This window comes from Choristoneura fumiferana, chromosome 6, assembly GCF_025370935.1.
Source record: "Choristoneura fumiferana chromosome 6, NRCan_CFum_1, whole genome shotgun sequence".
Taxonomy (NCBI): domain Eukaryota; kingdom Metazoa; phylum Arthropoda; class Insecta; order Lepidoptera; family Tortricidae; genus Choristoneura; species Choristoneura fumiferana.
In genome coordinates, this window is record NC_133477.1 from 672,473 (window position 1) to 699,181 (window position 26,709).

At 47.3% G+C, this 26,709-nt stretch overlaps 2 protein-coding genes across 2 annotated transcripts; both read right to left on the minus strand.

Annotated features, from left to right (window-relative positions):
• Positions 1–1,599: 1,599 nt before the first annotated feature.
• On the minus strand, positions 1,600–20,265 carry LOC141428542 (uncharacterized). The gene is made up of 14 exons (XM_074088541.1): positions 20,253–20,265; positions 19,998–20,127; positions 19,452–19,598; positions 18,115–19,242; positions 17,760–17,863; positions 16,346–16,414; positions 13,492–13,671; positions 12,455–12,830; positions 12,132–12,357; positions 11,638–11,789; positions 11,253–11,372; positions 10,355–10,489; positions 8,989–9,099; positions 1,600–8,150 (listed from the first exon to the last, which is right to left on the minus strand). Exons 1-13 carry the CDS (start codon positions 20,263–20,265, stop codon positions 9,042–9,044), a joined length of 2,838 nt encoding a protein of 945 aa, XP_073944642.1. The 3' UTR covers positions 1,600–8,150; positions 8,989–9,041.
• A 1,474-nt stretch (positions 20,266–21,739) lies between these two features.
• Positions 21,740–26,672, minus strand: LOC141428472 (uncharacterized). The gene is made up of 4 exons (XM_074088463.1): positions 25,854–26,672; positions 23,295–23,459; positions 22,563–22,652; positions 21,740–21,795 (listed from the first exon to the last, which is right to left on the minus strand). Exons 1-4 carry the CDS (start codon positions 25,947–25,949, stop codon positions 21,772–21,774), a joined length of 375 nt encoding a protein of 124 aa, XP_073944564.1. The 5' UTR covers positions 25,950–26,672; the 3' UTR covers positions 21,740–21,771.
• Between the last annotated feature and the right edge of the window lie 37 nt (positions 26,673–26,709).

Genomic DNA, 26,709 nt, shown 5'->3' on the forward strand with positions numbered 1-26,709 from the left:
GTACCAATCAGTTTTTAATAAATTATATACCAATTTAAAGTACATTTAATAAAAAATTAAAATTACTTAAAATTATTCACAATGACTTCCATTGTTTTTAATACAGGCCCTTAATCTGGCCAGTCGTCTATCACAGCACGCACCATTTTCATGTCTATTACAGCGACTGCTTTTCTTAAAGATGACTTCAGGCTCTTTAAATTTTTATGGGGCTTAGCACAGACCTTCCCCTTTAAGACCTGCCAAATTTTATAGTCCAGAGGATTAAGGTCCGGACTGGAGGAAGGCCAATCTTCGTGTCTTATAAAGTCGATTTTTTGACGCTCAAACCAGGCTTGAGTGGTCTTGGCTTTGTGTGCTGGCGCAGAATCCTGCTGGAACACAAAATTATGTCCTGAAAATAGCGTGTTGGGTAGATCTTTGACATGCTTATCCAAAACCGTCGCAAAAATGAACCTCAGTTGGCCCGTAATAAGATCAGAGAATACTCTTCAGAGCTCCTAGCGTACACTATCATTCTGTTTATTGTACTTCTCTTCAATATCGAAAATCTTTTCGTCTGTAAAGAGGATATCACTGTGTCGATTTTTCGCGTGCCGCTGAATTTTGGTGGAGACCTTGGGTACACCATTAGGAATAAAGTGTCACACATCAAAACTATTAAGCCAATAAGCTCGTTTAAGTGGGAATGGGCAGGCCATATAGCAACGGCGAACAGATGATCGTTGGGGCCGAAAGGTTCTCGAGTGGAGACCCCGGATCGGCAAACGCAGCGTAGGACGTCCACCAACGAGATGGACCGATGACCTGGTTAAAGTCGCGGGTTCACAGTGGATGCAAACCACTTCCAACTGAGGCAGCTGGAGGTCTATGGGGGAGGCCTCTGTCCAACAGTGGACGTCCTATGGCTGATAAGATGATGATGACCAAAATTATTAAACAAAAAGCGAGTAACTCTATTCCCATCGCATTGCCCAAATTTTCCCGCGGCGTCAGTGATGCCGAAGACATTGGTATCTTGACTCCGACAAGGGATCTGATTCACTAAATCCAGCTCCGGTATCGGTACCGAATCCGCTTATCAACTCAGACTCCTTTATTGACTCCAATTCTTTCAAGCGATTATTAGTTTGAGGTACCCTACCGATTTGTCCTAATGACTCGAATCTGGTAGTCATTCGGATATACTTACTTACTGGCGTACCGGCTCCGGGGAGCGGCTCTGAAATTGGTATCATGCTATCCTTTTTCCTCTCGTAATAATTGCTATTAGCGTAAGCTCGACGGCACATCTCCGATCCGATCCGACGTGATTGAACGAAAGTGAAGTGAGTGCTGAATCGCCGGTCGCGTGTCGCTCGATCCAATAGGTTGGCCGGAGTTAGTAACTCCGGAGTCGATAAGATTTGAAAGGAGTCATTGAGGGATTTGGATCCGCATGGGATCCGCTTAAGAATCACTCTTGAACCTTCAGATCCGGATTTACCCATCTCTATGCCGAGCACGGCGGCATTCCCAGAGGTGTTGCGCACACAGCATCCGAAGACATAACCAATGGACTTTTACTCTCCGTGACTGAGTGGCAGTAAATAAAAACAATTATCTATGTACCATGTTTTATTTCAACAACAACAATTTTAAATTGTATAATGTACATACAATCAAATTACACAACTTGTAAAAGCCGCTAATCAAATCAATTGTTACAAATGCATTATGATACAATCACCATCTCTTTGTTCTGCGCGGCGCTTCTTTTCGACTACATTATGCTACAAACTAACAAGTAAACCGATGCGGTATGGCCACGTATTACATAACTTGATTTCGTAAGTGTTCTATGTTTGTTCAATCAGCTGAACAATTTTATAAATAATTATTGATTATTGATATCATTAAATGCTCATCACTTAACCTATGTGGCGGAGGCCCCGGTACAATGCTGTACAAACCAATACAAAAACATATTTTAAAAATAAATTCTTCCGATTACTCATGCACATAATTAGTTCTAATGTTTCCATTATTATGCATCCCTACACTAGTAGGTACATTCTATACCGTTAAAAATATAAATAAAGAACACAATATAGTTAGTCGCTTACATAGTGAACGCAAACTTATTATAATAAAAATGGCATCTAGTAAATAATAAGTCGTAGGAACTTTCTGTAAATCACTAATCACATAATTCATTTGAAACAATAACAGTTACTTCCCTTTACAATATAAAACTTAAATAAGTCACACAATCCAAATCAGTATAAGTATAAAGTGGAATAGTAAATGTAGGTATAAGTGAGGCAGGTGGCACGAGGCATTACACAACATCTGGTTCAATAAACCGCACTTTACGAAGATGCGTATGCGGCACGATATTGTATAGTTTATGGATCAAAATCACATACATCCCACACAAGAGACTGTTGAATTAACGCATTCACTGCCACCGACGCACATATGCGTTTTCGGAACTTCGCTCAGTGCCGCTGTATCATACATTTTGAACGCACTCTTGCGTCGGTGGCACCAGTGGAAGTAAGGTGGAAGTGCGTTAACTGTATATTTCAGAAAATCATTCCAATACGTTGGTGAAATTTCCATCAACCGGGCACGCGTTCATTCACATTTACTACATTATCGGGCGGGTTATTAGCTTGTGTGATCGCTAGCAGAAAAAGGAAGTGGGCGGGCCATATATGCCGTAGACAGGACAACAGGTGGGGTAGTCGGGTGCTTGAGCGGAGGCCTAGAGTAGGGCATAGAAATGTAGGCAGGCAACCGATGCGTTGGACCGACGACCTTGCTAGAGTGGCCGGAAAGGACTGGATGCGAAAGGCGCAAAACCGGGAAGAATGGCGTGCATTAGAAGAGACCTACACTCAGCATTGGGTGGTGAAAGGTTGAAAAAGAAGAAGAAGAGACATTATCGGGCGGCGGGCCGCGGGGCCCCGCTGTCCCACTGGTCGGGCAGAGCAGGCTAGACGACTAAAAAAACTGTTTAGTCCGTCAGTTAGATAATTAACAAAATATTGTCCACGTATTTTTTTTTGTTTGACAAACAAAAAATGACGAGGATACAGCGCTTAGAAGTTTCGAGTGAAGTCACTGTATGGTACGATTTTTAACTAATAGTGACGTCACAAGCCCCCACTCCGGAAGTTTGATGATCTATGTCTTTGTCGATTCGATACGTGTCCCATATTTTTACATAATCTAACTGTAGGAATAAATAGAATGACATATTTTTAACCCAGTCGTCATCCCTATTGTTTAAGAGCAACTCAAAAACAACAAAGTCTCGAGAAACCGACGGGACGGTACGATACCAACTTCGAGTTTCGAGTTTCGTAATAAATCACGGGGCTATTCCAAGAAAGACATTTAGTTTAATTATCTCGCGCGCTCTTACGAACATAAAGCCGAGTTTAGACTTGCAAGAAAAATCACGCAAGTTGCATTACATTGCGGGGCCGTAAGGCCAACCAGTTTGTAGTGGTCAATCGAACGCAATGTAATGCAACTTGCACGATTTTTCTAGCAAGTCTAAGCTGGGCAAGACGCTACGCCCGTAGGGTTCAAAACAATCCAATAGTTGTGCATGCCTTACTTACTACCTAGTGCCGATGTAAAACATATAACGTTACATATTTAAAGCGTTATATCTTGTGAAAAGGTACATTTGTATTTGGCTGTTGCATTGACGGTTCGTGCGCGAGGTGTCCGCACCCGACGCGACTCGGGCACTCTCCGTAAGCTCTACTCCTTTACGAGTGAGTGTCCGCGGTCCCCAACTCGGGAAAGGCACGCGAACGATAAGGCCGGGCGTTAACAATCAATTCTCATCCGGCGACTCAAATGGCCGGGAGGGACGAGGCGGGTAACAATGAGCCGGATTCTTTTTCTAACGTAGGAACGGCCAGAGGTAACTGCATGAAAATCGTAGCCACTTATGCTTCTTTGATCTAAGGACGATAACGTTTGCATTGCATTTAGTTTAATTAGGTGGCTTTCCGTATAATAATATTTGTGAATGCCTATCGTCGGGTGGCGTCGGGTGGAGAGGATAATTTTAATGAAAATAGCAATAAAAAAATTGTGCAAAAACATCTGTGTACCTCATCTTACGTGAAGGTTAGACAGGCGTACAGTTAAAGATACTTGTGCTACTAATGTCATGTCATGACATCAAAAACATTTGCCAAAGAAATCATAGCGAAATAGATAATGAAAAAGTTCCACCCTGGTACGTGATTCAGTTTCCTTGACTGTACAATATTTATCACGTCAGTACTGTAGTGTCTCGTACCGTAAACTGCTACAACTTTGCCCTCTGGCCCCAACATTGCCTGATTCGATTTAGAGTCGATAACTTAGCACCATTTAGGTTTTAAAGCTTTTATCCCCCCGTAATAATAATTCCCGTGTAGATAAAAGTTTAAAACCTATAAGAGTGCTAAGTTATCGACTCTAAATCAACTCGCAAAGGGCAAAGTTGAAGCAGTTTACGATACACTTCAATCGTGTGTTGATATGGGGACGCGTGCTAATATTCGTGATAATTACTGAACCTATAAGATATGACGAATATCCATATCCATGAACTGACAATACGGACAATATTTTAGACTACTCATTACTATTTTTATTAATTACAGGTCGTCTCGTGTTCATGGCGCATGCGACTGTTGCGAAATAGCGAGCTGCTCTAAAATCAAGGTGAATTTAATTCATAAAATTGACAATACGGAATTAAGAAAAACCAGATAATAAAATACTGACATCCGTCAATACGCCAGACTACACGATCAATAATAGAGCACAGTATTTATTGCACATGTAGCCATCGCCTTACATACTGGTGTATTTTAAATTATTTTTACATTAACAAAGCAATGTCATCCTTGTCACAGTAGCTGAGTTGCAAATAAAAAGTAAATAGTCAATATGGTTATTAACGGGCGTTAAAATGACGTATAACGTTAATTTCGGGTTAATCAACCTTAACATTTTTGGTTCAAATTCTCATTCCATGATCTCATAATTATAAAATAATGTAATCACAGTGACTGGCGTTTAAGGAGGCTCTTAACTGTTTACTTTGCGATGGTTCCGCACGGAAAACCAGTAAGAATCAAGTTAAGTGAGCCGACGTCTGTGTGTACGGCGGTAAGCCGTCTTCAAGGCGATAATTCTCCCTATATTAATCGAATCCTATAACTTCGTATTAAAATAATATATGTAATAGTGTTCGGAAGGCTATTCGGCCCTAGAACATTATTTAGCGCATATAATATGTCTTTATGACGAAGCACCAAGTGTCCGCGGCGGCTGCGCCGGCGCAGTTCCTTACTTGGGTACTTGACACCAATCAACTGAAATGCTTTGTATTATCTGTCAAAACGTGATTCTTAGATGACTTTTATAGCAATGGCACGTTTTTATTTATTTAGTCAAACCCTCGGTCGGTCGAGATGAGCCTCGCCGCGCTGCTCGCTGCGGGCATTGGCAGTTCTGGCCGCCTGCGCAGGTGCCGGGATCACGCAAGGCGGTGGTGTTTTGTCCCACTTGGTTTTTGTTTTTAGAGGTGAAGGACCGTTATTTAAGATAAATCAAGATTAAGCAAAACAGACTTAAAGATCACATGATCTAACAAAATACCACAAACGGGACTTATCACGCTAACACACACGAGTAATATTTACCTCGACGTTTCAACCACATTACCACGAGTAGACTGAAGTGTGGGGTGTCAAGTCTGCCTAGCTGCGCGAGTCCTTCGAACTTCCCGCACTTGATCACAAAAAGTGGTTGAAATAAAAAAGCACTAAAATTTCTACCGGGACGATGGATATAGGCTTTCATCTTCGTAGAATCCTGTTATAAATAAGTGTCGGGATGAATGTTCGGAGAGACTATCGGACGTTGTTAGTTTTGTGTGTACTTCGAAGGACTCGCGCTGCTAGACAGACTTGACACCCTTCACTTCAGTCTACTCGTGACCACGGCCACTGTAATGTGGTTGAAACGTCGAGGTAAATATTACTCTTGCGTTTTAGCGTAATAAGTCCCGTTTGTGGTATTTTGACTATAAGTGAAAATCACGAAAGTTTAAAACATGATATGATCTAACAATTCCGTGTAATGCATTCAACGAAAATGAAATAGCCTGAAATAAATAAATAGAAACGTATTTGAGATGTGCCCTTGTCATTTAATGGTGTCAACCACCCAAACGAGGGTAGCTAGCAAGAGGAGCGGAGCCCGAGGCGTCGTCTCGCAGACAGCGACGCTAGATACAACCTAGTGTTTAAACGCGACCCTAGCACCGTTAGTTTACACTAACATGGCTGGCGGCAGGGCGCGTATTCGTTCGCATAATGACAACGCGCGCAACTTTTTATATTTAGACAGCTCACAGATTTTTTCCATTTTAATTTCCGCATAAAATTATAATTTGATGTATCGCTCGACACAAGCCGTGCAACCTTCACGGGATGGATTATGTTTCTACATATATTCTGCGCCTGCTATTATTTAATCTAATGTGGCTTGGATAAAGGAACACATTTAGGGTCGTTTAAAGCCTAGTGAGAAAAGGGATAGCTTTATTGAATATTTTTCTCACTAGGAAAGAAAAGTTGTTCATTTGTGTCAGACTTTCATATTTCTTGTATGTTCGGTAACTTTTTTAACAATTGCACTCAATTTCCGAAAAGTAAATTAAGTGCGATAGAAAGAGAACTTAAAACTGGAAAAATATTTTACACCTTAAAGTAATATCTTGAATAAGATCGCGAAGTGTAAAAATCGTCACTACTTTAAATAAAAATCTCAAAGTAGATAATTTTTCCGAGTGGATCTTATGAACATTACGTCAAGGTTCAATTTTGTTGACATATTGATTTTAGATACGAGATTATTTCAAAGTAGTGACGAAATGATTGTGCTAAACAAACGAGCGACCAGGCTATTTGAGCATGGATGAAGTCATATTAAAATAATCACTCATTATTCAAAGCACATTCGATTAAATAACATAATAACTTAATTAGATGCATACATTTACGTTGGGTCTTCTTATTTATTATATTCTACACTGCCTTCAAAGTTTCCCGATTTCCTTAATTTGACAATAGGTCTATTTATATATGATCCAATATATTTTTAGCACGCTACGACAGATCACATAGAAATTAGTTCAACAGAACTTGTGAACTTTACAACAGAAATATGGAGAGCGAAGGGATTATCGCTTGTTAGTATGTACTAGTCAATTTTCTAAGGTACAGTGCCCTAAAATTACGCACGAAATTGATCGAATGGTCTATAATAAGTCAGAAAGAGAAACACTCAGACGTGATAAAATTCATCAATCTTTGTCCTCAGTTTCTCAAACTAAACCTAAACTGCATATTCAGTGGGCAGGTGTATAAAACGCTAGGAAAAAAAAGCGGGAGTGTCTCACCCACACGTTTTAAGCATTCGATTGGCCCCAAGAACCGGTTCGCCTCATTCCTAATGCGAATCGCTAGGCCATGGACCCTGCTCCCGTCTTTCTCCGGGCAGACAACCTCAAGCTTCAAAGCTAGAGTAAATAGGCTCTTACTAACCAGTTACATGTTCACTTTCATCACGTGACAGAGAAGTGCTGGTCAGTTTATTGTAAAAATATATTGGGCCCCGTAACAGGAGCACAAAATTAAACCACAGCTTCCACTCTTCACCTCGAGCTAATTTAGTTCTACAACTTTTGAAAATAACTTGTATTATGATTTTTATTATAGTTTAAAGTTTAATTGGACAAGCAATGTATTGCGAAATCCGTCATTTTTTTACGTGACAGGCGATGTCATTTAGGCTATTGGATTTGGCATAAACATAATGATAAAATTACTTAATTTTTGAAAGTTGCAGAACTAAAGTATAGTTCCATTTGAATAGCAGAACCTGTGTTTTAATTTTTTGCTCCTGTTACAGGCCCACCCGGTAAAAGAAGGCGTGTGTTTGATGGCGCTCCCCACCGCTGCCCACGGAATATGGCGGAGCGTCGGAGCTGTCCGCGCGGTCGCTGCGGGCTGCGGGCTGCGGGCGGCGCGCCTCGCGGACTATTCAACTAGCGCTGCCTCTGTCGCGAGCAACTGCCCATCCTGGAAAACAATACATTTTTTTAATCTCTCCTGTTCGGAAAGTTTAATTTTCATGGCCGGGTGGAAAATTGCGTTTTCAACTCTAGGGTGGAAAGTATTTTTTTAGTCGAAGATATTTTTTTTCACGTTTCGGCATGGCTATCTAGATGCACGTCGTGACCAAGGAGCTTATAATTATACAACACTGGAAGTTGAACGCCGAACATACGTTTGAAACAAAAAATTTGATCTTTATTACGTCACGAATATATTCCATCTCTTTCTTTAGTTAGGTTAAGAAAGAGATGGAATATAAAATAACTATATAAACTTCTTCGTTCGGCGTTCAACCTCCAGTTTTGTATATATGGTCCTTGGTCGTGACCAACTCGATTTTTTTATAGTCGGCCGTGCTGGCCAGGTCGAAAAGGTACCGTTGGAGGTTGGATATAAATAAATTCAATTTATATTTATACTCTTTTTTATAGTATTTTATATTCCTCAGTCGAAATGAAAAGTAGAGTTTCTAACTCGGGTGAAATTACCCATTTCCCCTCGAACTATTGGGTGAAATGGGTCACTTTCCACCCTTGGTTATCAATGTACTATTTGTATTCAAACTGGCTTTTATCCGCGACGTCACTCGTGTAAAATCTATGTACACACAAAGATTGTGCGTATAAATAGCAAGGAGTGGATAAAGCGGCGACATCCGTAAGGGAAGGATGACGTCATGTACTCTCTCGACAGGGACCTAAGACTCGATGTAGATCACCATTTCGAGTGTGTGCTTGCACATTGAAGGTCCCGCCCGGGGAGCACATTGTTATGTAGTTGTATGGCGTGAGGGTGCACTCACGTTGCGCGTCAGTGCGGGAAGGGGCGGGGGCGGGGGCGGGGGCGCGCGGGCGGTCACCGGCGCACGTACACAGACACCGTCGAGTCTTTCGACCCTACGCCCATCGCGTACCTGCCACACATACAAACAAAAGTTAATTTACCGCTATAAATTTAAAGTACCGAACTAAGTTCCATCCAGCTAACACGACACAGCAATGGTAAAGTATAGATCGGCAACAAACCTACATGCCCTATAATATGGTGACGAAAGCGCTTTTATTAAACTTCGAATTTTGAACACTTTGAGCATGTCATAAATTTTCTACAATACGCACCCGCTGTAAACATCAAACTTTAAATGTGAAAACACCTCTCAGTCCTCTTATAGCTTAATAAAGGGTATTTGATAAACATATAATAATGTACTGAAATATGTATATAGAAAAAAGTTAATTTACCGGTTTGTACTGCTTATGAAATAGAACTAAGTTCCATCCAACTGATCCGCTAACACGACACAGCAATGGTAAAGTATAGATCGGCAACAAACTTAAGATAGGCCCGTCTGACATGTATAGAGGGCGGTTATGGATGCAATATGGTGACGAAAGCATAGGATGGATAAAACTTTTATTAAACTTCGATTAATATTTTTGTAAAAAAAATTATAGAAATTTGAGTGATGGTGATAATGTTCCTAATAATGGTGAATTATCACTATGAATACGCACCTCAAAGTCAAAGTCAAAGTCAAAATATCTTTATTCAATTTAGGCTATAACAAGCACTTATGAATGTCAAAAAAAAATTCTACCACCTCTCAGTCCTCTTATATTATCTGTAGATGTAAAGAGGTATTTTTCCCTACATAAGTGGATAGTAAACTATAAAATAATGTACTGAAATATGTAATATAGAAAAAAATACAATTATTTGCTACAACAATTTGTGTTTGTGTGTATGTTTGTCCGTCTTTCACGTCGAAACGGAACGGCGGATCGATGTGATTTTTGGCATAGAGATAGTTTATGGACCCGTGAGTGACATAGGCTACTTTTTATCACGAAAAAATGCACAGTTCCCGAGGGATCAGCGCGCGATAACCGAATTCCACGCGGGCGAAGCCGCGGGCAAAAGCTAGTAAAACAATAAAATTAACTATTTTTCACTCATGTTCTTTTTTAAACCAATCGTAGTCATATCCATGTTAAGTTATCGTTCGACACGATGTTGACGTAAATTGCATCCGTCATGCCCACTGGACATGTACTAGTTACGTGCCCGTATAGACAATCCCTCACAATAGTACATGCAAGAAGGGCGTTTCTAAAGGCGAGTTCAGACAGGGCGCACTCGCAGAGCGTCTCCGGGCGTGTGCAACCGACCTGAGCGGATGGAAGGCGAGGCAGCAGACCGGGCCGATGCGCGCGCCCATACCCATGAATCCCTCGTGGAACTTGATCGTGTTGAGCGGCGCGCCGCCCAGCTCGAACAAACTGATCGACTGGTTCACCGACCCACTGCAACCACAGTACAACTTGAATTACTTACACTCCCGCCACATACACTCGGAATTCCGTAAATACATCACAACATCATGGTTGCTTTTTTTTTGGAGTCTTTTTGTATTTTTTATTTCAACTCCAAATTTGTTACTTTTACGGGTATCTCGTGAAACCATATCGAAAATACAAACTGAGACATGGATGCACAGAAAAACCAGAAAAAGAGACCAGCACTGGGAATCGAACCCAGGTCCTCAGAAAAAAAAAAACAAAAAGAGTCAAAAAAAAAAAGCGGGGGTTTAAAACTAAACAAATAAAATAAAAACATATACACACTAGGCCTTTGACGACACGAACGCCAGCGGTAGTAGTTCTCAAATAAAGTAATATTCCGATCAGCCGCCATTAGGTATAGACATAATAATACAGGCTATGCGGGCGTAAAAAGCCGTGGTGGCCTAGTGGTTTGACTATCCGCCTCTCAAGCAGAGGGTCGTGGGTTCAAAACCCGGCTCGCACCTCTGAGTTTTTCGAAATTCATATGCGGAATTACATTTGAAATTTACCACGACCTTTGCGGTGAAGGAAAACATCGTGAGGAACCTGCACAAACCTGCAAAGCAATTCAATGGTGCGTGTGAAGTTCCCAATCCGCACTGGGCCCGCGTGAGAACTATGCCCAAGCCCTCTTGTTCTGAGAGGAGGCCTGTGCCCAGCAGTGGGACGTAATATAGGCTGGGATGATGATGATGATGATGCGGGCGCGGGCGCGTCTCACCAGGCGATGAGATCGAGCAGCGGGTGCACGGCGACGGCGGCGAGCGGGCCCGGCGCGCGCAGCGTCTCCGCCGGCGCGTCCATGGCGCGCGTGTCGTAGATGCGGATCTCGCCGTTCATGCTGCGGGAAACAAACACTTCCAACACTGATGCCTGAGCAGTGCCGAGCCATAATGTCCTCGGGAATGGCTGAGGGCGTTGTGGCTCGGCACTGACACCGTAGGCGGCACTGTTTATAATCCTTTCCTCGACACAGTAACAGACTAATTAGATCTTTTCTTAAAATTTTGTGTGAGATTTTCACGCTGAAACTGATCTCGGAGATAACATAGGTTACGTTTTACATAGACGTTGATAAGCGACCCCCCCCCCCCCCCACTACTGACCAGCCGGTGACCAGCTTGTGCCTGGCGTGTCGCGGCGCGCAGCACAGCACGGGCGCGCGGTGGTGGTGCAGCGCGGCCTGCGCGCCGGGCGCGCGCTCGTCCCACGCGCGCAGCGACCCGTCCGCGACCCCCGCCACCAGCGACCCCCCCCCCTACTGACCAGCCGGTGACCAGCTTGTGCCTGGCGTGTCGCGGCGCGCAGCACAGCACGGGCGCGCGTGGTGGTGCAGCGCGGCCTGCGCGCCGGGCGCGCGCTCGTCCCACGCGCGCAAGCGACCCGTCCGCGACCCCCGCCACCAGCGACCCCCCCCCCACTACTGACCAGCCGGTGACCAGCTTGTGCCTGGCGTGTCGCGGCGCGCAGCACAGCACGGGCGCGCGGTGGTGGTGCAGCGCGGCCTGCGCGCCGGGCGCGCGCTCGTCCCACGCGCGCAGCGACCCGTCCGCGACCCCCGCCACCAGCGACCCCCCCCCACTACTGACCAGCCGGTGACCAGCTTGTGCCTGGCGTGTCGCGGCGCGCAGCACAGCACGGGCGCGCGGTGGTGGTGCAGCGCGGCCTGCGCGCCGGGCGCGCGCTCGTCCCACGCGCGCAGCGACCCGTCCGCGACCCCCGCCACCAGCGACCCCCCCCCCACTACTGACCAGCCGGTGACCAGCTTGTGCCTGGCGTGTCGCGGCGCGCAGCACAGCACGGGCGCGGTGGTGGTGCAGCGCGGCCTGCGCGCCGGGCGCGCGCTCGTCCCACGCGCGCAGCGACCCGTCCGCGACCCCCGCCACCAGCGACCCCCCCCCCCACTACTGACCAGCCGGTGACCAGCTTGTGCCTGGCGTGTCGCGGCGCGCAGCACAGCACGGCGCGCGGTGGTGGTGCAGCGCGGCCTGCGCGCCGGGCGCGCGCTCGTCCCACGCGCGCAGCGACCCGTCCGCGACCCCGCCACCAGCGACCCCCCCCCCACTACTGACCAGCCGGTGACCAGCTTGTGCCTGGCGTGTCGCGGCGCGCAGCACAGCACGGGCGCGCGGTGGTGGTGCAGCGCGGCCTGCGCGCCGGCGCGCGCGCTCGTCCCACGCGCGCAGCGACCCGTCCGCGAACCCGCGCGACCACGGCCCGCCGTCCCCCGCGCCCGCGCCGGCACCCGCGCCCTCCCACTCCGAGCCCCGCCACAGCGCCGTCGCCGCGCTCTCGCACTCTGGTGACACATTTGAACCGCGTGTTGAACCAACTAAATTATGTACGGCCAAGGACTTTAATTCATGAGCCACCATGGAACCTTTTCAAAGGAAAACTCATTACTTACGATTTTCCTTGTTAATTAATGCTATTTCACTACGACGTCTACTGTAAAATGGTTCCATAGTGGCTGATGAATTAAATTCTTGTAAACTCTTTCTTAAGTGGCAAATAATATTCCATCCTAGAATTTCACTTATATTCTCATCAAAATTAGCGTAATAATCGGATTAATGATGACATTAATTATGACTATGACTAAGGACGTCTTGTACGCTTTTTTAAATCGTGATTTAAGGCTAAAACTGACAGTTCTTGTATGGATCTGACAGGACTTAAGACCACTTAAACCTAGATTAAAAAGCCTGCACGTAACGTTAACGTGCACGTAACGTGCTGGACGTAAATAAATACATAAATTACTTTTATCGACTAAGTTTCAACAATTTAACATTCTAGTCTGTGATATTGACAGCTGTCACCCGCACCATGCTGGAATGAAAGCACTGTAAATAAAAGCTGGTACTCGTAATATTAGAGTGCGTGTGCCGATATTGTTGTCCCCCTTGGCCGCTGGCCGCTGGCCGCCCCATGGCCGCGAGGCCCGGTCGGGGTCTCACCTGTGGGTATGTCTGCGTGCAGCAGCTCTGTGTGAGCGTCCCAGACGCGCACGGAGCCGGCCAGGCCGGCCAGCGCGAGATGGCGGCGGCGCGCGCACCAGCGCAGCAGCGTGGGCGGCGGCGCGCTGTACCCGCCCGCGCCCGCGCCCGCCCCGCCCGCTCCCGCCCCGCCCAGCACGTCTGACAACAACCACACTTGCATCTCCCCACTACAACACTTTATACAATAACGACGCATGCGACGAATAATATACGCGAGAACTCATGCCACCTTTACACTAAGAGTTTATTACAACTGCAAACTTTAAGAGTAATCAGTAATAAATGAACTTTCATAATTATAATTTGTTTAAAACTGACGACTTTTTTCTTATAAATATATAAATTTAGTTGAAATCGGAGAGATAAACTCAGGATATACGATAGATAGAAATGCCCAATATCGACCTGGTAGTTTATGCTAAACCTGAAATCGATTGAAATCTGGCTTCACACCACAAAACCAACATCTGGTTACTATTTGTTTCTATAAAACTAGACTCTGAATACATTCTAATATTACGCATTTAATCTCTAGTCCGTTGTTAACAACGGACTTCTTGGTTCTTACTCTGCGCCTGTTATTGTGTTAAATAAATTCAATTCAACATTGACACTAATCGGTCCAGAAACTACTTTGCAACTTATCTACTTCTATCGTTTAATAAAGGTGAATTAATTGAAGGTGAATTATAATAAAGGCGCACATATGCGGCGTGATAGAAGACACTCAGAATACTGTCAGTCAGTTCATGTACGGCCTAGCAGTCGCGACCACAATATAACGCTACGCTCGTAACCGAACCACAAAACACACATAGTTCAGAAGTCAATCTCCTGTATGTACTTCACTTTTCATACCTACTCTCGGCGGTCGCTCTAAGGTTGTCAACTATGGCTTATGCACCAAAAAAACTGCAAAACTCGAACTTCACATGTTGCCGTCCCGCTGACGCTTATGTCATTTAATACGCGAGTGAAAGGGACGGTGCGATACGAACTTCGATTTGCGAGTTTCGTAGTAGCCCATCAGACTGTCGGCTTCTTGGCACTGAATGTGCTCGAAGGCTCACGTCGCAACTAGGTATTGAACTAGCCAAGCATGTATGAGATGAGCGCTATGAAGAGTATTCACACAAGCGCATGCAAAGCATTGGCACAAGATGTTGCAAGTGTTAAGGCGCGGCCACAAGCAAGTCGCTCGACTCTCGTTTCCAGCGTCAAATTGGTCACGTAACATATAGGAGAAAAAGCTGAAAATGTTGAGCGTTATCACTGGAAAAAAAACTTCAATTTCGGAAAAAACACTGTTATTTATCTTTTTCATTCACTCCAATTTCTTTTATTTGTACCACTGCCACGCCCGACTGCTACTAAATGAGATTAAGAAATCATCTTCCAAGACCAAGATCATTCCTGCAAGCAGCCATCTTGTCGCTGCTGCTCGACGCGGCGACTTGACGCTACTTTTTTGAGTCGCAGGAAATTCAAAATGACATTCAAAATGGGTTCAGATTTATCGCTGCAAACGAGCGACGAGCGTGCATGTGGCCGCCTCAGTGTTCATCCCTGTGAGACGTAGCTTTAGCGGTGTGCGTGGCTTCTCTGAGAAGACAGCTTCGCTGAGCGACCCCAGCAAATAAAACCGGCCAAGTTCGAATGAGGGCTATCGTTTTTTGTCTCACTAGATGGCGCACTGTTGCGTGAGGTTTTTAAGTATGGCTTTCAAAGTCTGTTATTACGGGCATGAAAACAAAGTATAGATTAATATCATATTTAATACACCTTAAAACCGTACCATAAAAATATCGAGCATGCCAGTGTTGCATAGTCCCCGTTTTGTTCGGAAAAAAGGGAGGACAAAGGTTTCCGAAAGACAAAACTGTCTCAAAACACAGACATTCATTGCCCCGGAACGCATATTTGCCATAATTAATGTCAGATATTGCAAAATATTCACAAAATTATTCTAATTATAAATAAACCTGCGTAGCTCACCCAAAAACTATGAGATTTGACATTTCGGAGACCTCACGCTACACTAGCGCCTCTAGTGGCGAATTCATACGCGATAGCCCTCATTGGACTCACGCACAATGATTCCGTACTAATTAATTTATAAAGGCAAAGGAAAAAAATGTTTACAGTAATTTTTACTGGATCCGTGATTTTCAAAGGTTATTCCGCCTGTTACCACCAATTTGATATCAGTGGTAACAGGTGGGAATTTTTTTGTATAGCATTTTTTTTCAATGGTTAACATTAACAATAATCAGGATCTTTATTTTTTTATAAGTAAATAAATAAATAGTTGTACAATGTGGCAGGACTTCTTAGCGGCCTGGCATTATGGTCTCAATTATTCCTTTATGGTGGAACCCGACATCACCGTTTGTATGAAAAGCCGTGACTGCACAATCATCCCAAGGCGGGCCCGAAGCGATGCGCTGATGAGTACACCTCGTCATCAAGCGAGCAGTTTGGAGGGTACCATCAGCCAAATATGTGGTCTATCAATTTTTGAACAAGTCCCTATCAAATAAATATGTCGCGAAAGTCGAACTTTCAAGTTGACAGACACGTCTATTGGCATTATTGTTTTATGACATGCAAACGATTATCAACTTTAGGGTGGTAGACCACATATTTGGCTGATAAAACTTTATTTGAATTGAGTTTTGAGATAAATTTTGGAGTTCCCATGCGTAGCTACAACAGACAACGTCGACACTTGGATAATTTGTATTGTCAGTAACGTTAGGTAGCCATCAAACTGTCCCCTTGACAACGGGGTCTACTGATGATGGTGACTCACGGTTGGCCTGCGGCGCGGCGGCGCGCTCCTCGCTCGACAGGAACTGCTCCGACACCAGCTGCGCCAGACCTGCGCACGCACTGCGCTTAGCGCCACCATGGGGGAGGGGGGGGGACAGGTAGTCGCAACAGGGCGTTGGTAGGCTTCGCTTTACTATAATTTATTACTATACTAGCCTGTTGCCCGCGACTCCGTCCATGTATAATTCATTTATCGCTATCCCGCGGTAGATATGCAATTTTTCGGGATAAAAACTATCTATGTCCTTCCCCGGGAATTAAACTATGTGTACACCGGATTTCATCTAAATCGGTTCAGCGGTTTAGACGTGATGAATTAAATGCATTCTGGTATCTGATAAAAAACACAGGATTTTTTAACTGTTTTGCCCTGTCTAAAAAATGAAATCATGACAATGCAAATAGCAAATGATGATGAATCACATGCGTGTTTAATATCTGCCAGAAAAATGGTGGACACTAACAAATTTCAACACAAACAATGGATTGCGAAATTATTAGTAATGGCTGAAATGTTTAGTGAAAAACATACAACAGAACCACTCGTTTCTAAGCTCATCAGAAGAGCGTTGTAATGTTGCGAGAACTACAAGACAACTTTAAAGACACGTTGTCAGGTACATAATAGTCACTCGATAACTATAGATAACAGTAGCGCAAGTTGTTCATGTGTTCTCGAGACAGCCAATATTTGTAATTTGCGAAACCTTTTACAGCCGAGCGCCATCTTTATGAAATGTGTGGCAGTATGACACACCTTAAAGGAGCGGCCACACCGCTGCTTAAAAAACGGTGACGGCGCGGAATCGCAGTGACGCACCGTATGCGCACCGTTTTTATCGCTTGCCCTCCACACCGCTGCTCAAAATACGCAAACGGTGTGGGATTGCAGTGACGTGCCGTAAACGTCACGAGTTTTGTTCGGTAAAGTCCTGACGTTTACGGCACGTCCCTGCGATTCCGTTTTTTAAGCAGCGGTGTGGCCGCTGCTTTATAGAGCATATACTGCTCACCTATAGCGACAGATATAGCTGTTTTCAATAGATAGATCACTTATCTGTCCTCAGAAATTATTTTTTCCGATTCTGTGCTTAATTTCACAGTTTTCCTGTAAAAAACATTCCCTCCCGCAACACAACATTTCTAATCTGTTTTTATTTTTCAACGTTTTCCAGTTAAATCGTAATGTACAATTTTGAAATCAAATAATGATCTATTCACTGTTCACGTAATAGCGAAACCGCACGTCTAGTCACCAAACAGTAGATCTTAGGTTCAATAAAGTTGGCTACCAATGAGTATAATCAGAGGGTGCAAATCTCTGCAGAAATTAGCATAAAGTCTTGTGTTGAAGAGGAAGCCAACAGAGACATTTGAACATATATTTAGCTCACTGTATATGGGCTGCGCGGGCGGCGGGCGGTAGTGCGGCGCGGGGCGCACGTCCAGCGCGCGCCACGCAGACACCAGCGCGGGCTCCATGCTGCTGCCCGACGGCCTGCCGACACAACGTAATACACAATAAGCCTTTATATTAGTGAAATATTACCTGTATCAATGGTGTTGAATACCCGGTTGCGCCCGCTACTAAAGTCTGATCGCGGAGCAGGAAGAACAATGACTTGAATGAATTTCGTACAATGACCTTTCATAATGTATCTCTCTTCAAAAAATCTAATCTAAATCAATCTTCTTTCTTTTCTTTTCTTTTGTAGGTCACGCCTTGCGCCACGACCCCCCGCACAGTACCTGTACACGGCCAGGTGTCCGGCGTGCGAGGCCACTGCCAGCAGCGCGCGCTCGTGCGCGTTGAGGTAGGCGAGCGCGGTGACGCGGCCCCACGCCTTGCGCCGCGACCCCCCGCACAGTACCTGTACACGGCCAGGTGTCCGGCGTGCGAGGCCACTGCCAGCAGCGCGCGCTCGTGCGCGTTGAGGTAGGCGAGCGCGGTGACGCGGCCCCACGCCTTGCGCCGCGACCCCCCGCACAGTACCTGTACACGGCCAGGTGTCCGGCGTGCGAGGCCACTGCCAGCAGCGCGCGCTCGTGCGCGTTGAGGTAGGCGAGCGCGGTGACGCGGCCCCACGCCTTGCGCCGCGACCCCCCGCACAGTACCTGTACACGGCCAGGTGTCCGGCGTGCGAGGCCACTGCCAGCAGCGCGCGCTCGTGCGCGTTGAGGTAGGCGAGCGCGGTGACGCGGCCCCACGCCTTGCGCCGCGACCCCCCGCACAGTACCTGTACACGGCCAGGTGTCCGGCGTGCGAGGCCACTGCCAGCAGCGCGCGCTCGTGCGCGTTGAGGTAGGCGAGCGCGGTGACGCGGCCCCACGCCTTGCGCCGCGACCCCCCGCACAGTACCTGTACACGGCCAGGTGTCCGGCGTGCGAGGCCACTGCCAGCAGCGCGCGCTCGTGCGCGTTGAGGTAGGCGAGCGCGGTGACGCGGCCCCACGCCTTGCGCCGCGACCCCCGCACAGTACCTGTACACGGCCAGGTGTCCGGCGTGCGAGGCCACTGCCAGCAGCGCGCGCTCGTGCGCGTTGAGGTAGGCGAGCGCGGTGACGCGGCCCCACGCCTTGCGCCGCGACCCCCCGCACAGTACCTGTACACGGCCAGGTGTCCGGCGTGCGAGGCCACTGCCAGCAGCGCGCGCTCGTGCGCGTTGAGGTAGGCGAGCGCGGTGACGCGGCCCCGCCTTGCGCCGCGACCCCCGCACAGTACCTGTACACGGCCAGGTGTCCGGCGTGCGAGGCCACTGCCAGCAGCGCGCGCTCGTGCGCGTTGAGGTAGGCGAGCGCGGTGACGCGGCCCCACGCCTTGCGCCGCGACCCCCCGCACAGTACCTGTACACGGCCAGGTGTCCGGCGTGCGAGGCCACTGCCAGCAGCGCGCGCTCGTGCGCGTTGAGGTAGGCGAGCGCGGTGACGCGGCCCCACGCCTTGCGCCGCGACCCCCCGCACAGTACCTGTACACGGCCAGGTGTCCGGCGTGCGAGGCCACTGCCAGCAGCGCGCGCTCGTGCGCGTTGAGGTAGGCGAGCGCGGTGACGCGCCCCACGCCTTGCGCCGCGACCCCCCGCACAGTACCTGTACACGGCCAGGTGTCCGGCGTGCGAGGCCACTGCCAGCAGCGCGCGCTCGTGCGCGTTGAGGTAGGCGAGCGCGGTGACGCGGCCCCACGCCTTGCGCCACGACCCCACGCACAGCTTGGCCGCCGTGCCCCAGTCCCAGATGCTGCAAACACACAACGATATAATATACCTATCACCAAAGTGCAGTTAATTTTTCAACAAACATGCCAGCCATATCCTTCACTTCGGTCTTTTTCTTTTTATTCTACTAGCGTGTTTGGAAAACCATCGCTGCCAAGAAGAATGCCCCGCAAGAACTTGACAGCAAGTATTTTTTCATTTCAAATTACTGGGGTAATAAGGTTTATCGACAGGTGAAATATCGCTACATGGCGTTAATATCGTGAGATCCGTTTGACGTTTCAGTCTTCCAATCACAAGCGTGACGGAAATGTCAAACCGTCATTACAATGAGTAGCCCGAAGACATAGATGAGAAAAGGTTCAGTTAAGATCTGATTCGACCGCGTGGGGGTCCCGTGGGGGGGGGGCAGGGTACGCACCCGAAGTTGTCCTTGGAGGCGAGCGCGATGTGCTGGTCGTAGGGGTGGAACAGCACGACGGCGGGGGGCAGCGCGCAGCGCGAGTGGAACGCCTGCGTCTCCAGGCGCGCGCCGCGCAGGGACACCAGCGCTGCGGAAGACACTGCCTTATTTAGGGCCACAACATATACACTCGTTATACCGAATCAGAATTTAGACACGGAATTCCGTAAGTACATCACACACATTATACGTTTATTTCCATTCTGTACATACACACAGGCCACATTCCGAACCAGAGAAAAGTTCGAACGGAAAACTACTGTTCGTACCTATATGTATTCCATAGATTTGTATGGATGTATTGCGTTCGAAATCCCAAGAAGTCCGGGTGTTACGGGTGGACAGTCTCGCCCCCCCCCCCCCGCGTCCCCCCGGCCGCGACTGACCTCTGGCCTCCTCTCGCAGGCTCCGGTTCCGCTGGTAGCGCCACACCCGGGCGTGGTGCGCGCGGCTCTCGCAGTCCTGCTCCCCGCGTCCCCCGCGCCCCCCCCCCGGCCGCGACTGACCTCTGGCCTCCTCTCGCAGGCTCCGGTTCCGCTGGTAGCGCCACACCCGGGCGTGGTGCGCGCGGCTCTCGCAGTCCTGCTCCCCCGCGTCCCCCGCCCCCCCCCGCCGCGACTGACCTCTGGCCTCCTCTCGCAGGCTCCGGTTCGCTGGTAGCGCCACACCCGGGCGTGGTGCGCGCGGCTCTCGCAGTCCTGCTCCCCCGCGTCCCCCGCGTCCCCCCGGCCGCGACTGACCTCTGGCCTCCTCTCGCAGGCTCCGGTTCCGCTGGTAGCGCCACACCCGGGCGTGGTGCGCTCGGCTCTCGCAGTCCTGCTCCCCGCGTCCCCCGCCCCCCCCCGGCCGCGACTGACCTCTGGCCTCCTCTCGCAGGCTCCGGTTCCGCTGGTAGCGCCACACCCGGGCGTGGTGCGCGCGGCTCTCGCAGTCCTGCTCCCCCGCGTCCCCCGCGTCCCCCCCGGCCGCGACTGACCTCTGGCCTCCTCTCGCAGGCTCCGGTTCCGCTGGTAGCGCCACACCCGGGCGTGGTGCGCGCGGCTCTCGCAGTCCTGCTCCCCGCGTCCCCCGCGCCCCCCCCGGCCGCGACTGACCTCTGGCCTCCTCTCGCAGGCTCCGGTTCCGCTGGTAGCGCCACACCCGGGCGTGGTGCGCGCGGCTCTCGCAGTCCTGCTCCCCCGCGTCCCCCGCGCCCCCCCGGCCGCGACTGACCTCTGGCCTCCTCTCGCAGGCTCCGGTTCCGCTGGTAGCGCCACACCCGGGCGTGGTGCGCGCGGCTCTCGCAGTCCTGCTCCCCCGCGTCCCCCGCGTCCCCCCCCGGCGCGACTGACCTCTGGCCTCCTCTCGCAGGCTCCGGTTCCGCTGGTAGCGCCACACCCGGGCGTGGTGCGCTCGGCTCTCGCAGTCCTGCTCCCCCGCGTCCCCCGCGCCCCCCCCCGGCCGCGACTGACCTCTGGCCTCCTCTCGCAGGCTCCGGTTCCGCTGGTAGCGCCACACCCGGGCGTGGTGCGCGCGGCTCTCGCAGTCCTGCTCCCCCGCGTCCCCCGCGTCCCCCCCGCCGCGACTGACCTCTGGCCTCCTCTCGCAGGCTCCGGTTCCGCTGGTAGCGCCACACCCGGGCGTGGTGCGCTCGGCTCTCGCAGTCCTGCTCCCCCGCGTCCCCCGTCCCCCGGCCGCGTCAGCGTCAGCGCGCGCGAATGCGCCGACGCCCACTCCACGAACTGCGTGTTCACTATTGGCTTCTTGGATTGTTGACCTGCAGCAATACACATGCTTAGACATAGCGAAATAACTACTAATGGTGCAGCTTACAGAAGCAAGGCGGTTGCTCGGTGCTTGATTTCGAGTTCAATTTTAAAATGTAGAGCAGGGCGCAGGGTGGCTCCGTGTTTGTTTGAGATACTTTAGTAACTGCTTGATTATAGTTATACTATTTTCTTTCCCTTTTAACTTGCATAGTTTTACACTAGTTAGATACACAGGGAGAAATGCAGCTATTTCGCTTAGCACTGTTTGTATTACTTTTATTGAGTATTTATTTTAAGCAGAAAGTAATATTTTGTTCTCAGTAGTCTGGCATCACTGCTTTGCTCCTTGGGTACAATATTGACAACTGAGCTACGGCCCTTTTGCAAACTCATAAACAACAGAAAATGTTTTATTTTAAGTTTAATCTGTGTGGATTGTATTTCTACAATCTTGATTGTGTGTTTGCAGTACCTATCATATAAACATTTCATCTATCTACCCAGAGTGTAGCACGGCAACTGTGCTGTGGTATGAATATTTTCGTTTGCAGACTTCGTGAGTGAGAAAGTGCGCGCATAAAGTCGATTCACAAAATCTAGCACTAATAAATTGAATGTCAATTTACATCATAATCTGCCTGTGCCCCGTAACTGCCTTTGACCATCTACCACCGGTCCTTGACAGACATCAAACACATGTTCATCCGTAAAATGAAATAGGTATAAAGTTCTGTATTTTTGCAGCAGCGTGTTTTAATATTTAGTCCAAACTTACTAGATGTGGACGAGGTGGAGTCGCGCTCGCGGCTTGCCATGGAGTCCTCGGAGATGGTACTGGGCAGCCCGCTGCGCCCGCGCCGCTTGTCTGCAAGACACGCCCGTATCAGAGGGGTTACTATGAAATTCGAAAATCGAAGTTCGTATGGCACCGTCCCTCTCACTCTTGTACTAAATGATATTAGCGTGAGCTGGACAACATACGAACGCACTTCGTAGTACAGGCCCAGCGCTGCGCCTGAGTACTAATGAGGGCTATCGTTTTTTGTCTCACTAGATGGCGCACTGTTGCGTGAGGTTTTTAAGTATGGCTGTCAAAGTCTATTATTACGGGCGTGAAACAAAGTTTAGATTAAAATCATATTTAATACACCTCAAAACCGTACCATAAAAATATCGAGCATGCCACAGTGTTGCATAGTCCCCGTTTTGTTCGGAAAAAAGGGAGGACAAAGGTTTCGAACATAAAACTGTCTCAAAACACAGACATTCATTGCCCGGAACGCATATTTGCCATAATTAATTTCAGATATTGCAAAATATTCACAAAATTATTCCAATTATAATAAAACCCGCATAGCTCACCCAAAAACTATAAGATTTGACATTTCGGAGACCTCACGCTACACTAGCGCTCTAGTGGCGAGTTCATACGCGATAGCCCTCATTAATAAGCAAGGTCAAGCACGTTGGTCTCTGGAGGTGTCTGCGCGGCGGTGGCGGTACTCACAGTGCGGCGGGTGCGGCAGCGTGCGCGTGTGGTCCCTCGGGCTGAGCGGGCCGCGGCGGCGCGCAGGTTGGGCGACGGCGGCAGCGAGGCCGAGCCGCCCGCCCCCGCCCCACACGCGCCCTGCGCCAGCGCGCGACCCTCGATCTCGCGCCCCACGTTGTCCAGCTGCCGGCACGCAAGTTATCGTTCAACATCAACGGTGCACATCTACTCTCATAATTTTCGCAAGTCATAATGCTATTTTGTCAAAATTTTTGTTATTTATAATTTTTTCTCGTCGACACATTATTATTTATTTTTTAAATTGAATGGTTATCTTGTAGAGATTAAGTCAGGTTTGTTTTATAACATTTCTGAATAATTTAATGAATTCAGGGAAATAGTAGATTATTGTCGTGGCCTGGAAGTAGGCAATTGCTGGCTGAGTATGAGTATTAAACGGACGAGCTTGCGAGTCCGTTTAACTAATACGAAGCCAGCAATTGCTATTCCAGCCGAGACTAATATAAAGCTTTTCTCAAAAATGGTGAATAATTCTGTAATAGAATAAACTTATTCTCAAAATATATTATAAAATTTAATTTTATTCCAGTATCTTTCTTATGCTTTCCCGCCTTTTTTCATTAAAAATAAACTGCAGGTGGATTTTTCCACCGAGAACACCACAAGCTATTTCAGACCCAATAGAAAAAGTCCGGAGTTCCAACAAAATATCTGATACCGGCCATTAGACTTGGCTGTATACGACTTGTGCCAACATTTCCATGGCCCTTTTAACTCAAAAAAAAATGTGACTGATTGCAGGCGCGCTAATTCATTATTGTCGAGCTAGCGCGCCTGCAATCTTTTTAATTTTTCGCTGACCATAAACTATGCACTTCACCTTCTGATATGTAAAAAATAATGTCAACTTTTACGGGCATTTTTGAGAAAAAGACTTATCAAACTTTACACTATGAATTGCGACAATTATGAAAGTCGATATGGATCCCAACATCAATACTGGTCATCCTACCGACTGCGCCATTACAGTTCCACACGCTCACACGGCAGGTGGGCAATCATCTACGTTTAATGATCCATGACGCGACAGTACTATCATTATCTTTATTAGGAACCGTAATTTTCGTATCACAACTGCCGTGCCGTGGTGACTCCTTAATTATCAGCTCTCGTATAAAATACAAGATCCAAAACATTAAAGCAAAGTTACTTTAAACAGACCGACGGTCTCATAAACACCGATGAACAGGTTTGAACATCATGCAATCAGAAATCGACAAATCACTCGAAGCAAATTGGAAAAATAAGTATTATTTCTTTTAAGAAAATGTCGTCAGCGGGAGATACTATTTACCGGCCCGGACAATACCAACATGGAAATACCTCAAACTCAAATTGACATGAGTTTCTATGGGCGTGTACCTGCCAAATAAGTGGTCTATCAATTTTCAAACATAATCCTATCAAACGAATATGTCGCTAAAGTCGAACTTTCAAGTTGACAGACATGTCTATTGGCATTATTGATTTTTGACATGCTAACGATTATCAACTTTAGGGTGGTAGACCACATATTTGGCTGATGGTACACGAAAAATCGGGTCGGTATTATCCGGGCCGTATGGTGTCACCCTAGTCAGCAGGTGCGTGCGCTCATGCTTAAAAATACCACGTTCCCAAAATACCATATTATTAAAAATACTATATAACATATTCACTATATTTCTAGCTTACCAGTTTCTCTCTGAAAAGATATATTAAAAAGATATTTATTCAATAAAAGTAAGTAAGTGTAAGTAAGTGGGGCGGGAATGGCGAGGGGCGAGTTATTTGACTAGGTTATAGTTTTCTTTTGTTATTCTATACATATATTTTTCTAGTTTTTTTTAGTTGTGCTCTTAGTCACATAAGCATAATGGTCTAACATGAATTGTGTTAGTTAATACTGTGATACTTTATTCAATAGTTTGTTTACAAGTTATAGGTACAGTCAGCATCAAAAGTAGAGGATCACTTTTTTTACTGTCGCATTGACACAATCTTGCATGGCGTTTAGTACGTGGCTGTAAAAAAAAACAAAGTACGAAAGTGTATAGCTACTTTTGATACTGACTGTACATCACATCACAAACAATACAATGAAACTATTCAAAGGGAAAGCGACTCAGCTTATGCCTGCGCCTTGCAGTACAAAGTCACTTGGCTAACAGACGCTGTTTTTCAGTGACCCCCATAGCGGGAATATAATATAAATAGGATGTACGGTCAACCGTACGTAAGCAATAATTAAGTATAAGCAGTGTATTAATTTAGGTCACGTGAAATGTATTTTAATATGAATCAGTCAGTGCAATAAACGCATTCAACCAGCGCGGTCGTTTACCTTTATCATCCGCCGCCCTGAGTCAATTATCACCGAATATCATCATTTATCAGACATTATCAATATCATTATAGTGTAGCCATAAAAAACCGCTACATAGGTAATGTTGAGTATTTTTGGTACGTGGTATTTTAGGCAGGAGCGAGCGGGTGCGCGCGGCGCCGGCGAGTCACCTGGTTGGATATATAGCCGATGATGTCACCGGCCATCTGCGCGACCTGCGGGTGCGGCTCGCGCGACATGCCCAGCAGCGTCGTCCACAGCTTCATGTACACCGACCCGAACCCTGCACACGCCACGCGACATACATGTACACGGTGGACACAATCAATGCGCCCTGGAGGGCAACTACCTTAAATCCTTTAGGTAGGTCATTGTACTGAAAGGAAACATTCCTTTATTTTTAGAATGAAACAAAACTGCATTCACAGATCTTCTAAACTTCGCTTCTCTCACCCGGGAATCGAACCAAAAAAAAATTAAAAAATAAAAACTCGCTATTTTGTTATGCGATCAATAGGATTATTATCCTGAACAATAATCCTATCGATTTGTATACTAAAATAGCGAGTGTTTATTTTTTTAATTTTTAGTTGGTTCGATTCCCGGGTGAGACAAGCGAAGCGAATCTGTGAATGCAGATTTATTTCATTCTAAAAATAAAGGAATGTTTCAGTACAATTAGCTAACTAAAGGATTTAACGCAGTTGCCCTTCAGGGCCCATTGATTTTTTCCACCCTGTATATCCAGTCTTCATCATCCCAGCCTATATGCTCGAGAGACCACAGGTGAAACCACTACGTCACCACAGTTTCATGCATATATTATAACCGTCGTATGCGTTTCGCAACAACACACACAACCAAACCATAATGTAACATTTGTAACCATATCGTTAACCAATTTCATTAATTATAAATATTTTCCACAGAATGCAGAAAATGCGATTACCGAGAAAGAGTTTTCGATATGTCGCCGCAGTAGACTGTGGTAATAACAACACAGTACAGGAACCGTCATAAATAAAT

Excerpts from the sequence above, each read along its gene's own strand:
- LOC141428542 (XM_074088541.1), bottom strand. Across the intron at positions 17,864-18,114 it reads GGACACCTGGCCGTGTACAG|GCCGTCGGGCAGCAGCATGG; the intron begins GTACTGTGCGGG and ends TTGTGTCGGCAG. Across the intron at positions 9,100-10,354 it reads CTCGCCTTCCATCCGCTCAG|GTACGCGATGGGCGTAGGGT; the intron begins GTCGGTTGCACA and ends TATGTGTGGCAG.
- LOC141428472 (XM_074088463.1), bottom strand. The coding sequence starts at position 25,949 with ATGAAGCTGTGGACGACGCTGCTGGGCATGTCGCGCGAGCCGCACCCG. Across the intron at positions 23,460-25,853 it reads TCGGCTATATATCCAACCAG|CTGGACAACGTGGGGCGCGA; the intron begins GTGACTCGCCGG and ends GCGTGCCGGCAG. Across the intron at positions 21,796-22,562 it reads CTCCACCTCGTCCACATCTA|GTCAACAATCCAAGAAGCCA; the intron begins GTAAGTTTGGAC and ends GTATTGCTGCAG.